This window comes from Lissotriton helveticus, chromosome 1_1 (genome assembly GCF_964261635.1).
Source record: "Lissotriton helveticus chromosome 1_1, aLisHel1.1, whole genome shotgun sequence".
NCBI lineage: Eukaryota > Metazoa > Chordata > Amphibia > Caudata > Salamandridae > Lissotriton > Lissotriton helveticus.
Genome location: NC_136057.1, coordinates 1,833,081,002 through 1,833,095,293, shown reverse-complemented (window position 1 = coordinate 1,833,095,293; position 14,292 = coordinate 1,833,081,002). Strand labels below are relative to the sequence as shown.

Genomic DNA, 14,292 nt, shown 5'->3' with positions numbered 1-14,292 from the left:
TGCTGATTTGCAGAGATGGGCCAGGAAACGTAAATCTGCCCGGGATTTCCAGATAGAGCACTTCTGCCAGCTTCAAATGTTCAGTACACTGCCTAATGTCTCCTTTAATGACGTGAGCCAGCACTTTCGGCTATGGGTGCACACTTTGTAAGAATACATTAAAGACCATGTACCAGCAGGAATTGAACGTTATGATGAAGATGCTTGAATTCCAAAGCTGCATAAATGTACTCAATGCTGACTACTTGTGGCGTCTTGGGTTTGTGAGTTGAAACACTCTAGTCTGAAGGTGGAACTGCGGATTTTGGAACACTGGTGCAAGTAGTCAGTCAGTCAGTCAAAATTCTTTATTCGATCAGTTCATGACCATAAAAGTGCCCTAGATTCTCAAAGCATAGTCCCAAGACTACATAATTAGAAACACATAAAAAAGATATTGATCATAATACACAAATGGAGTTTTCAAAAGTGACCTATAGGAATCATAAAATGAGCTTTAAACCAAATATATATCTAGAACATTTTCAGAGTAAATGATAATCAAAAGATACAATTAAAAAATATACATATATATCTAATATCCTGCTACAAGTTGTTTATATTTTATGCTCCACTTGCATAATTCTCACTTTTAAAGCAGATAAAATCTAATTTAAAACCAAAAAAACATAAAGCAGGTCAATTTAAACTTTGTAAAAAAGCTACCCTTTATGACGTTTACTAAAATTTATCGCACATAAAATGGGGCATAAATAGCGAGATCGTAAAGTGCTATACAACATGCAAAAAAGAATAAAGTACTTTGATGATTGAGTGGACACTCCATCACATTGGCAACATGGCAAGAAAGAAAACCAGGTGCCTGTGTGCGGGAAGGCAACCATATTGTGGATCGTAGGGGGGAGGGAGCACACTGCCTCTCATCCCAGCACAGTTTACCCCATTGCATACTGGTAAATGCAGTACGCTTACTTTCAAAGTTGCTGTAGTCTTTCACCAAAGTTGGTGCAGGTAGCACTGTTATCTCTAGACACGAGTTTCTGGGTTTAGCCCGTCATCAGTAGAGAGCAAAAGTTAATAAGAAGCATAGAAAAGTCATCTGGGGTTGCTGAAAGGGTGCCCAATTCTTCACAGGTCACAGTACCTCTCCACAGGCACACAGGTGCATCCCAGGAGAGCTTGTCAGCTCGTTGGCTCAAGGGAGCCCTTTAAACACAGGGGTAGGAGGGAGAACACTGCCTCTCATCCAGCAAAGTTTACCCCCTTGCATCCTGGTAAAAGCAGTACGCTTACTTTCAAAGTTGCTGTAGTCTTTCACCAAAGTTGGTGCAGGTAGTGCTATTATCTCTAGACATGTGTTTTGGGGTTTAGCCCGTCATCAGTAGAGAGCACAAGTTAATAAAAAGCAGAGAAAAGTTATCTGGGGTACTTGAAATGGTGCCCAAGTCTTCACAGGTCACAGTACCTCTCCACAGGCACACAGGTGCATCCCAGGAGAGCTTGTCAGTTCGTTGGATCAAGGGAGCCTTTTAAACACAGGGGGGAGGGAGCACGTGTCTAGAGATAACAGCACTACCTGCACCAGCTTTGGTGAAAGACTACAGCAACTTTCAAAGTAAGTGTACTGCATTTACCAGGATGCAATGGGGTAAACTGTGCTGGGATGAGAGGCAGTGTGCTCCCCCCACCCTGTATATAGTCGATCGTACATAATCTCAAATGAGTACGGTAAAATCTTAATTCTGGGTTTTAAATCCAGGAAAGGCAAGGTTCCATGACTGGAGTAGCTGAGAGAGGAATGTATTGGGCAATGGAAACCATATTGAGAGATTTTTATAATTCGCTCTTTCTCCTTCCATATGAAAAACCTGGATTTTACCACCTCCTTAGCATGATGCATGGGGTGTCAACAAATTGAATTAGACCTAGGTCACCAAGGGAGTTCTTGACCGATAGCCAGGGGATGGCTGAAGTTGCTTCAATTAAGACAGTCCCCTATTACCTTGCGTGAAAAACCCATCTCAGAAGTAGACCATATTTTGACCCAAAGTAAAATGGGTGCCAAATGTACACCATCCTCAAGATAGCCTAGGCCTAGTTCTTGGTGTAAAATCAAGCTTGGGGTTGTTTTAGGAAGAGCCGAAAGCCTGGACCGGAATTTATTTTCGGCTACCTGTAGAGTACCCAAGCTTTCATATCCCCACACCCCTGCCCCATATGTGCAGACGGAAGGCATTTCTGCTTATATATTGTTAACATCTCATTAAGAGGTTTGTGGCCGAGCTTTTTGGTGAAACAAAAAATTGTTTCCCTGGAAGTCGCCATATTATGTGATCTCTGGGCAAGTAGCCAGTTCCAAGTCAGATTTGCATCCAACAAAATACCCAAATAGTTAAAACTAGAGATCTTGGTAATAATATAAAAACTTTAAGAGCTAGTATTTTTGGGCCACAAGTCAAAATAAACGACTTCTAGATTGACCTGTAAATTAAGGCTCCTCATGAAATTATTAACACCATCTAAAAGAGCCCTGTATCCTACTCGCAGTACGAGCAATAAGAACCACGTCGTCAGTGTAGAGGAACACTGGGGCAAGTATTTTCTCTGAAGATGGTACTGTGGGTATTGGGACATTGGGTCTTCAGTGGCAAAAGCTGATCCAGGCAGGGAGCAGCTCAAAGTCTTATATCATAAAGCTCCTCCTACCTTACAACTTACTCCGAATATCTTGGTACAATTATTTTACCAGGAATTATCCACAGGTTAAAAGGCGATATATGGAGATTCTTTTCTCATTATTGTAGTTTTTACTTGTATCAGAAGTTAGACCAACAGTGAAACCAAGTGCATTTCACTGTAATGTCTTCACCAGAAGCTTTGAGATAGCTGCAATGTGTGATAGAATAATATTGGAAAATAGAATGAAAAAGAGAGATTAAAAGAGCATGGATGGACTTGAGAAGAGTATCAAGTGTGGTCCTCTTTGCTCTATTCTCTGAAGAACAGTGCCACACCCTCAAGTGTGAGCTGAGACAAGTTTAAGTCTCAAAAAGCATAAAGAAGATATGTAATCGCTGTGGATCACAGCAATTTTTGAAAGCAATCATTGCCATTACAGTGGTCCTAGAATTACATTAATTCGGAACACTGTAAAAAATATCTTATGGAGCAGTCTTCTTGCTGGCCAAGTAATACTGAGAGCCTTCAATCAAAAGTAGAGTTGCTGTCTGATGGATAAAGGCAGACACATTGACGAACCCGAGAAAGCATTCAAGGGTTCCCTCTTGCATATCAGTACCTAAGAAACACGTTGAAGTCATAACATTTGTTAGGTATTTTCGTAATTTGTTACCCCAGACAATCAAATGATAGCACTGTTTGGCTGATGTGACTGTACTACCTGAGGGAGGAGTCCCCGCCCAGTCTCAAAACTCTCATCCAAGACGTGCAGCATCCTTTGGAACTTTTCATCATCATATTCAAAGCGATCCCCAAAGACGATGGAGCATATTACATTACTCACTGCATTGTTTATAAGAAAATGTGGATCAAAGGGGCAACCTGAGGAGAAAGGAACAAGAGATGAGAAAACCTATTTTTATTATATTCTAAGTAAAGTGTTAACATATCGCCCCTTTACACTCGTCAACAGAACACATTCAAATGTTTTCATATGTCTTTAGAGGCGGTTGGTTGATTTGAGGAGTAACAGCTGCTAAAACTTTTAAACTGGTGGAGAATATTCACAACTATAGTATTGTTCAGTGTGAGAGATGCAAGTGAACCTACCACTGACCCAACAAGCTTAATGGCCAAGGACATGGGCAGATCAGCGAAAGGAGAATTATTTTATGTTTCGAAAGAGCAGTGCAGGGATAAGCAGGATAAGAGTGGGAGAAGGTGGGACAGTAATTGGCAATGTGACCAAAGTGCCCTGACCCAGTCCCATTTCCGCCCCTCACAGTGATAAGTTATGCACATGACCACACAACTTCTACAGCAGGAAGGTGAATACTGGACTTGGTGACTGTGCGGCTGTTGGAGTGAAGAAAATACGAGAGCAGTTTGGAACACAACATAATCCCAATGGCAGTAAGGCCTTTTCAAAGTTAGATTTGCTTCATTGTGCTTCAGTGTCGTGGTGACAGTACTAGACAGGGAAGGGGGCACATTGGGAATGCTGTTTGTAGGAATTGGAGTTATGGTGAGGCAGGGCACTGAAGTAGACATTTAGGGCCCTATGTAGTATTTGCCAGCACCCCTGCCAATTTCTTGTTATCTTCGATCTTTGCCTCTCTTCTTTCTTTCTTTTCTCTCTTTTTAATCACAATATCACCACACCATTCCCGTGCCCATTTAGACGTGAAGTGCATGGCACAGTAACCATAAAAAACTATCTTCACCTTTGTCAAATAGCACTTGGTGGTGGTGATACGGCGGGATTTCTGATCTATTGCTATAAATCTAGATCCCAACTCAGGTCGATCTGAACCGTTGATACCTGTCATAGAGTAAAAGGCAATCCACTACTAGGTCAATCAATAAGGACTTACACCACTCCAAAGAACCACCTACTACGAATAAGTTTTAAAAGTTTATTACAAAGCCAAAGTTAACTGGAGATACAAACATCTCAAAATAAGGTTCAAAAGATATACTGTTATCAATACAAACATACATTTTCTAAATGCTTTTAGTCGGCAGAAGAATATCACCAAAACCAATTCAAAGATCATCAGAGTTGCAAGAATAGACACAAGCTGTAGCTTGTGAGTCATTTACAGAAAGGAAGAAAATTCAGATTAGACTGTCCCTACACTAGACTAAGTGACATCCCTACTTAGTAAAATCTTAACCTAAAAAGGTGCCAGCCGTGGTGACTTCCAAAGAAAATCACTCACTTCCCTTAGTCTTCGTTGTAAATCGGTCTCTCGCAGTTAACCTATCTGCCTACCCATCCGCTCTCTTAGGTTCCTCAGACCATCTGCCCTAACTCCACCCAGGGGTGCTGTCCCTAATACAAAAATCACATTTACAATAGAAAGGCCCTTTAGAGACGCCCCTCACGTGGTGTTGGTTCTGGCATTTTCCATGCTGATACTCCTCTGGGCCCATCGTTAGCGTTGACCTTGTTTCTCAGGCTCTTCTCCGGCAGGACGGTACCCCCCAGGAAATTCCTGAAGCCTCCTCCAGGCCTGTGCCTGGCTCCCTGAACAAAACCCTATTCATCACTCTCTTGATTGGAACCTCCTCGCACCTGCAAACAGACACTTGTACAGTGGGCCCCAAATTCCGGCCTCCACCGTATCTTCTAAGTCGTAAACCATCGAGCAGTCTCTGCAATTTATGCTTAACATGACCTTCCTCTAACTAACACATGCAGATCAAAAGAAACAAACTTATCTATTCAGGCCTATTAGAATTACATGAAACGGGCCTGTGCACTCTGTAAACCTTTAATTTCTTAGTCTAAACAGTATTCTAACTTATTACACACAATGGTTATATGAAACACTTCTATAAAATATATATTTCAGTTCTATGATCAATAATACCTTGAATTATAACAACATTAAAAATCCATATCATGTGAGAGTGCAACAGCACCTTTTCATTCTCTGTGAACTGCCATGTGGCCTACACATTTCTACGTTTAGCAGCATTACATTCTCCTCTACAACAGCCACATAACATGGAATTTCAACATCATTCTAACATCTCTACACACTTCTACATTAGCTTTTCACACTGATATATGCATTCTATTTTAATTAAACACTCTTATATATTTTCACTCTATAAATTCGACACTCTTATATAATCTTTACTAAACTGATGCAACGTGCTTGTAAATATGGTGCACTTCTACTTTTTCTTGATTTGCGCTCTCTCAGTTCCCCCCTTTGATGACTTTTAGTAGTCATCACAATCACAACACCATCCCTGAGGTATGAACTGAATCATACAGAACTCGTTGCAGTACTCCCTCGTTTCATCATCTCTAGAGCCCTCAGACTCCTGTACTGATTGTCCTGCATCGCAGCTAATCTCCTCTCCTGCTCTCTCATGGATCTCTGCAACCTATTTGATCTATACCATTGGTACAGCCGCACCAATCCCCACAAGGTGATTATACAAATCACTATTATGATGATAGGTTTCAGTATGTACCAAATGAAACTCTTTCCTAGGTTGGCAAACCAACCTCCAACTTTACCCATTCCCTGACCTACCTTTTCCCACACAGTTACCTGTGTCAAATCCTCAATCTCATGATGAATTTCAGTGATGTTCCGTATATACTTTTCTAGAGGTTTTGAATTGTCTGGAATGTAAGTGCAACATTCCTGAACCTTCAAAGCCTTACAGACTCCTCCCTCTTTGGCTAACAGAACGTCTAGAGCAAGTCGGTTCTGAAGAACCATTGCCCTTATCGATTGCATCTCTCCCTCCACCAGCATTAATGATCTAGCAGTACTAGCGGACAACCTATCTACAACTGTTGCCAATCTTCTAATCTTGACATCATTCAGTGCTATCCCTAAAAGAGGAAACATAGCACCAAATACGTCTCCAACTACTTCCTCATAGCTTACATCCCTTCTTCCTCTAGCTTGAGTTCCTCTCTCTATAATTTCCAAATCCTCAGCATGGTATATTTTGGGGAAGACAATTGCTAAATAACATGATCCATACCAATTATCCGGTAGTTTCACGTATGCATTTCTTCCACACACAAAATACAAATTCGGGATCACCTGCATCTCCTTCAAGAAATCCTTGGTATAATATTCTAATTGGAAAGCATGTTCACAATTTACTTCTCCCACAAACACATTCTCATAATAGGTTTTACCCCTATATATACACAGTTTCCCCTTTTTCTCTCGATCTAAAGCTATTGGACCATTACTACCCTTTCTTTGGTGTGACCTTTCTTCCTCGGTCCAATCTGTTTTCCATTGGCCTGAAGCCTTTAAGATCTTCTGTCTCCTATACCGATCGTCCACCTGCCCTATAAACCTTTTCTCAATTTCTGACACTTTACAAGTCAAATTATTTCTTCGGGCATGTGAAGTATCCAACGTTTTCCAAGGAATGAAAAATTTCTTTAATCTATCTTCACTCTTATAATAATCCCACTTGTTCATGTGCTTGTAGTTTGGAACTTCTGGTAAAACAGCATCAAAATTTGAAAAATAATACTCAAAACCATCACGTTCATAAAATATACTAAGCAACAAACTACATGTGATTCCATAAGTCAATGGAAGATGATGATATCTAATACCTTCGTCTACAGAGGCTGGCAATTGCATGCAAACGTAGCAATTCTTTACCTCCATAGCATCAATATATTCATAAAGCAATTTAGCATATGCATTTGATTTGAAATTTCCCTGTGATTCATCCACATGCAACCTACGAGTCTCTGCTGCTAGTAAAGCTTTATCTTTCTCTGTATTGTCCCCCCTTTGACCAGCAGTAGTAGGTTTCTGTATCGATACAATTTTTGCTTCCTTTGTTTCCTTCTCTTCATTCTCATGTCCCACTACATATGATATAGTGACTACTAAAACTATAAGAGAAATTACTCCCACTAAAAGTGTGCCTACTATGCATTTTGTCCTGCGGTTTGGGTTGCCAGCCTCCATGATCTCAAGACAGTGTAGTTCTGGTTTTCTTTCACAACACAAAGACTCTTTTCTTTGCTTACTCAGTCTTTCCGAACCACACCTGGAAGCTGATAATCCCTTCTGCAAGATCAGTCTTTGAGTTCTATAGCAACAGACAACCCTCGCCCTTCTCCGTCCACTAAATGGGAAATCCCTAAATTTCTTCTTCTTCCACTTAGCGCTAGGTTATCTTTCAATCTGTTTATTTACAAAGTCTTTAGCAATCTGGAATCAGACGTGTTCCAGCGGCTCTAATCACGTATTCTAATATTTCCAAACGAAGAATGATCTCCTCATGTGTTGGCCTCGTTGAACAAAAAGTCAGAAATTCTATTCTGTTTAAAACCATGTCTCTTATCCCGCTCAGATAAGGAGGATTGGGGATAGTGAGTATCAGCAACCCTTCGACCTCCACTCCGGGTATCACCAACACTATTTCCACTGTTATGATTGGGTCAGTACTGGTCAATGTCACTTCCCTCACCCTCCCGGATCTCCGTGCACTGGGCATCTGCAGCTAGGTAGGTCCACTCAGGAGTAGCGTATCTTCTGCAGGGCACTCGCACCCTCCTCGTTCTTCTCGGACCTTCCTGTTCCTGTCTTTGTGCACCTTCGTCCAGATCCGAGTCTTCAGATATAGGAGCAAGAGTTCTCTCTGGAGTTGGCTTCAAGCTCGGCCTCTTCCTTCTTTCAGGCCAACTAGCTTCTCCACGCCTTGTTCTCCTATTTCTTGTCCTCACACTCGGTTCTTGATCACTCTTGTCTTGATCTATGTCTGAGCCGTATTCACAGCAACTTTCTCCTTCCGTGGCAACTTCAGTTTCACTGTCGTCCTGTCTTTCTTCTTCTGGATCTGTAACACTCCCAACTTCTTCTGACACCCCCACAGCTTGACTGATCCTCTCTAGTGGTTCACCGTCCACAGCTGGATTTTCATCTGTGAGAGGAGCTGTTTCTTCTAAGGGTGCTGGAACTCTTCGAGTATGGGAAGCGTGGATCCAGTTTGGTAGCCCTCCACACTTTACAGCAGTATTCGTTGTCAGGATTTTTTGGTAGGGCCCCTTCCAACACACGTCTAAGCAGTTCTTCCGGACGTGTTTTTTCACAAGTACCCAGTCCCCAGGGCACAAGTCGTGACATAGGTCTCTTGAAGATGGAACTTCAGCAGCCTGCACCTGAAGAGACACAGAATGAATGACGTCAGAAAGACCCTTGCAGTAATCCAGGATCAGGTCATCTGTAATATTCAACAAAGCTGTAGTTTGAACAGACGGAAGTCTCATTGCCCTCCCCATTAGAACCTCATGTGGAGAGAGACCTGTCCTCCTGTCTGGTGTGCTACGCATACTCATGAGTACCAAGGGCAGAGCATCAGGCCAGCTTAAGGACGTCGATGAACATACTTTGGCTATTCTGGACTTCAGAGTTCCATTTATCTGCTCCACGATACGTAAAGCCTCTGGTTGATAACTACAGTGCAACTTCTGATCAATGTTTAATGCAGAGCAAAGCATCTTCACAACTTCACTGTTGAAATGAGTTCCCCTATCTGATTCCAAGGAGGTCGGCACCCCAAAGCGCGGAATCAACTCTCTAAGCAACAACTTTGCTACCGTGAGTGTGTCGCACCTGCGTGTAGGGTATGCTTCGACCCATCTGGAAAATATGCATACAACCACCAGAACATACCTGAGGCGGTTGATTTTTGGCATCTCAATAAAATCTAATTGCATTCGGTTGAAAGGCCCCCCAGACCTCCCAATGTGACTCATTGTAACTGGTGTTCTTTTCCCTACGTTCAATTGTTGACATGTGACACATCTTCGACACACTGCTTCTGCTGCAATCCTGAATTTAGGATTGTACCAAGTCTGCCTAAATAACCTCAGCATGGCATCTCTTCCTAAGTGTACTGGACCATGTATCTGTCGTGCCATTGGACTCACTAATTCATCAGGTAATACTGCCCTTCCATCTGCTGAAACCCACAAATCCATTTCGCTTTTCACACAACCTGCTGTTTCCCATGCTTTTTTCTCAGAATCAGGTGCGTTCTCTTGCATGTCTTTTAAATCCTCCCAAGTATCAACTGTTTCTAGCATCATGTTTAACTCTGTCTTTTCCTGAGCCCCACCTACTTCCACTTCCGTGAAAGAATATCCTTGCTCCGCACAATAGCGGGCAACTTCGTCTGCATATCGATTACCTTGCGACACAAAATCTGTATTTTTGGTGTGGGCTACACATTTAACAATCGCAATTGCTGCTGGACCTTGTAATGCTTCTAACAACAGTCGCACAAATTCCCCATTTCGAATAGGCGAACCAGAGGAGGTCATGTAACCTCTCTGAGACCACAATTGCCCATAATCATGAACTACACCGAAACCATATTGGCTATCGGTATAAATGGTGACTCTAATTTTGCTACCTGCTAAACAGGCACGTGTCAATGCAATGATTTCAGCTACCTGAGCGGAGTGTACTCCTTCCAGGCAAGCGGCTTCCACAACTCCAGTAATGGTGCAAACAGCATAAGCTGCTCTCAACCGACCAGTATCGTCTCTTAAACATGAGCCATCAACAAAGAAAATTTCATCAGGGTCAGTCAAAGGCTCATCCACAATATCTGGTCTTGGCTTGGTGCATAGTTCAGTCACATCAAGGCAATCGTGATCTTCACATTCCTCGCCTTCTATATCATTAGGAAGTGGCATCAATGTAGCAGGATTCAAAACAGAGCACCTCTTAAGGGTCACGTTCTCCGCAGCAAGAATAACTTGCTCGTAGCGCGTGAGCCTATTACTGGTTAAGTGCTGTGTCTTGGTCCTGGTCATTAACAGTTCTACAGAATGACGTACATACACCACTAATTGGTGTCCCATGACTATATTTTCACACCTTTCAATGCTGACACCTGTTGCAGCAACGGATTTGAGACATCCGGGCAACGCTGCGGCTACCGGATCTAAAGTAGCCGAAAAGTATGCAACTGGTCTACGGGCATTTCCATGAGTTTGTACTAAGACTGACAAAGCACAACCCTCTCTTTCGCAGCAGTAAAGTGAAAATGGTTTTTCGTAATCAGGCATCCCCAAAGCTGGAGCACGGCACAAGTCCTCTCTCAGCTGTAGGAACGACATCAAACAATCCTTGTCCCATGGTACCGGATCACTCACCTCCTTGTGCGTCAGTTTTTGTAAGGGTTTTGCTTTCAGTTAAAAGTTAGCTATCCACTGTCGGCAATAACCAACCATTCCTAGGAACATCCTGACTTCTCTCTGTGTCGTAGGCGCGTTCATCTTCATTATCGCCTCTATCCTATCTGGTGACACCTTGCGCTTTCCTTTTTCTATCCGGTGACCCAAGTACTGTACTTCTGTCAAACAGTACTGCAATTTGCTCGGAGATACCTTATGCCCATTTTCAGCTAAATGGTTCAGCAAGGCGATGGTATCTATCTTACAAGCTTCTTCCGTTCCTGACGCAACAAGTAGGTCGTCTATGTACTGGACCAGAACCGAGTTCTGTGGCAGTACTAGACTTTCAAGATTTTTCTTCAATAGCTGGTTGAAAATTGATGGGCTTTCTGTATACCCCTGTGGGATACGACACCATGTTAAGACACGATTTTCCAGCTTAAAAGCGAAAAGATACTGGCTCTCCTCATCTAATGGAACTGAAAAGAAAGACTGACAAAGATCTATCACTGTGAACCACTCAGCTTGGAATGGTATTTGAAACAATATCACTGATGGATTCGGTACCACTGGACAACATAAAACAACTATGTTATTAATCTTTCGAAGATCTTGTACTATTCTAAACTTCCCACTAGGTTTCTGCAAACCCATAATCGGGGAGTTGCATGGACTACCCACGATTTCCTTCAGTATTCCCTGTTGAATCATGGAGTCGATTACGGGTTTTATTCCTGCAATCATCTCCGGGGTCAATTTGTATTGAGGCGTTCTTGGATATTCAACATTTGGTTTTACCATGATCTTCACTGGTTCTACTCCTTTGATCAATCCTATCTCTTCTCCAGTAAAATCCCATACCTCTGATGACACTGTATCTCGTAAGTCCCAAGGAAGCTCCTCCACAGTCAGGGTAGGATACAGTTCTACGCATACTCTCGAATTTGAAACCTTAAAGGTGGCATCACCGTCTGTAGTCTGTATCTCCACTCCCTGAGGTGTGCAGTATATTGTGCAGTTCAGTTTGCACAATAAGTCTCTTCCTAACAGACACACAGGACTAGAATCACATACTACAAACTGATGTTCATCGGTGTAGTTTCCTATTCTCACTAGCACTGGTTCCGTCAAAGGGTTAGTCATTCTCCTATTTGCGACTCCTACCACTTGAATTGTTTCCCCCGACATTGGTAGATCTGGAACCACTGCCGATCTCAAAGTTGATCGAGTAGCTCCGGTATCTACTAAGAATGTTGTAGGACACCCTGCCACTTCAGCCTCGACTAACGGTCCTCTTTGATCCACCTCTAGAACTGCCCCGAGGGTACAGTCCTCCTCTCTACTTACACGTCGTCCCGTCAATGGATCAACGTAGTAACACTCTTCTTCGTCTATAAAAAGAGGCATTTGTCTATAGATCTTTCCCCCTGTCGTAATCTTTGGTGGCTGCGGGAACTGAGCTCGTGGAGCCGAAGTCTCCCCTTTGGCCACCTTACTCTTTGACACTGTCACCCCTTGAACTGGAACTTCTTGAACTTCCTCCTCCTCTACTTCTAGCTCTCCATTTTCAGGGTAATAGGGACCCTCACGTTTCCAATGTCCCACCCGGTGACACTTTGTCGTTTTTTTCAATGTAGCAATGTCTATTCTAGGTCTCGAGTTTTCCTCGCTGTCCTTATTCTGACTATTTGATTTCCGTCCCATTGTCCCTGTTCCCTGTTGCTGCTGTCCACCCCTTCCAGCCGACTGCATCTGCACCATCATCAGTTTCTCTTTTAGTTTCTTTGTTTTAGAATCTATTTCATCACTGCAATACCTTGCGTATCTCAAAATTTCATCTAATGGTTTGTTTTGCCAACAAATTAAGTGTTGCTGAATCATCAAAAAAATATCAGGTCTCAAACCCAAAACGAACTTCGATACAAACTGTCCTATCTCCTTGGGATCCATTACATCTAATCCACTGTATTGTTTGAATGCTTTGAGCAATCGCTCATAAAACTCATGAACTGTCTCCTTGGGTTCCTGTCTTGTTCGGTCTATTTTTACCCAATCTATATCTTGTGGTGGCACCTTCTCCTTCAGCCATGTCATTACCCTTTCATATTTTAACATTACGCTTTCTGACGGTCCATTAGTACGAGCATCCCTTTCTGGTTCTGCAGTTGGCCATTCGACACTAACCTTGCATGCGATCCACAAGTCTCCTGGGACCACAATGTCGAATAAGGTATTCAAATCAATCCACAATACTTTTGAAATCTTGACAAACCTCTCTATCTGCTTGTACCACTCTATGGGACTTTCCCTTAACTTTGGAAATGAGTTGGTAAATGCAGCCAAATCTCCCCTACTCCAGGGCACGTATACATAACTCCCATTCGCTATTTCTCGCAAAGGGAATGCCTCCATCTGCATTAGCCTTCCCTCCGGAGACATCACATTCGCGCTCCGCCTAACAGTTCCCTTTTTGGACCATCTTTCTTCCCATTTGTCCAGATCTCTCCATGCTCTTCTTCCTGTGATCAGTTCCCTTATGTGTGTTTTTAATCCAGTTGTCCTCCTCTCATCTAGGTCCTGATCTGAATAATGCAACCTATGGTTACCCTGCAATGCCTTTGTTCTGGACAAATCTACCATATACCTGTCTGCCAGTTCAGACAGTTTCTCATGAGTTGCTCTTGCCTTTCGAGTAATATCCTTTGCTATAAACGGCAGCTCATCTTGTTCGTACATGTCAATCCTTTCTAAAGGCAACACACCATCTATTATATCGTCCAGGTCAGATTTTAAGCTGGTCACATCGAGTCTTTTGGCTTTTATCACAGCTTTCAGTATGCTATCTCTAGAGAGTCCATTTACATCTCTCCCATCACAGCTCTGAGTCCTACGTCTGGACTCAGGCGTGTTATGGGGAGTCCTCCCATGCTCCCATCTCTCCAGGTCCCATGCAGTTCCATCCTCTCTGGGTGTATAGTGAAACACTTCTCAATTTCCCATAGTCCCACATTTCCCATTCTGCCTGGTTTCTCTAGGTGCATGGTAAGACATTCCGTTATTCCCCATGTCTTCGCAATTTGCCTGTGATCTCTGATCACTCGATGCATGGCAAGATCCTTCGCGGTTCCCCATGTTCCCACTATTCCAGTGCTGTACGTTATCATCAGGTGCGTGGAGAGTGCACTTAAACCTATCCCTGTACTCTTGTGTCCTTTGGTCTCCCTCACTTTGAATGAGACGAGACGTCTCTCCACACTCCGTACTTCTGCCTTTTTGCTCCTGCCCATTTCCACCGTCAATATGACGTGTAACTCCTCTACTCTCCTGACTTTTACCATCCCACTTCTGACTGCTTTCGCTAGCCCCGCAGTGAGATAATATCCCGTTGCCTCGACTTCCCCATTCAGCTTCTGCTC

General features: G+C 42.9%; 1 protein-coding gene across 1 annotated transcript in view; it reads right to left on the bottom strand.

Moving 5' to 3' along the window:
* LOC144753495 (cytochrome P450 2D15-like) overlaps positions 1–14,292 on the bottom strand; it is a 482,639-nt gene that overhangs the window by 239,602 nt on the left and 228,745 nt on the right. The window contains 1 exon segment of the mRNA XM_078641166.1: positions 3,401–3,561. Within this exon segment, the coding sequence (XP_078497292.1) occupies positions 3,401–3,561 (161 nt within the window).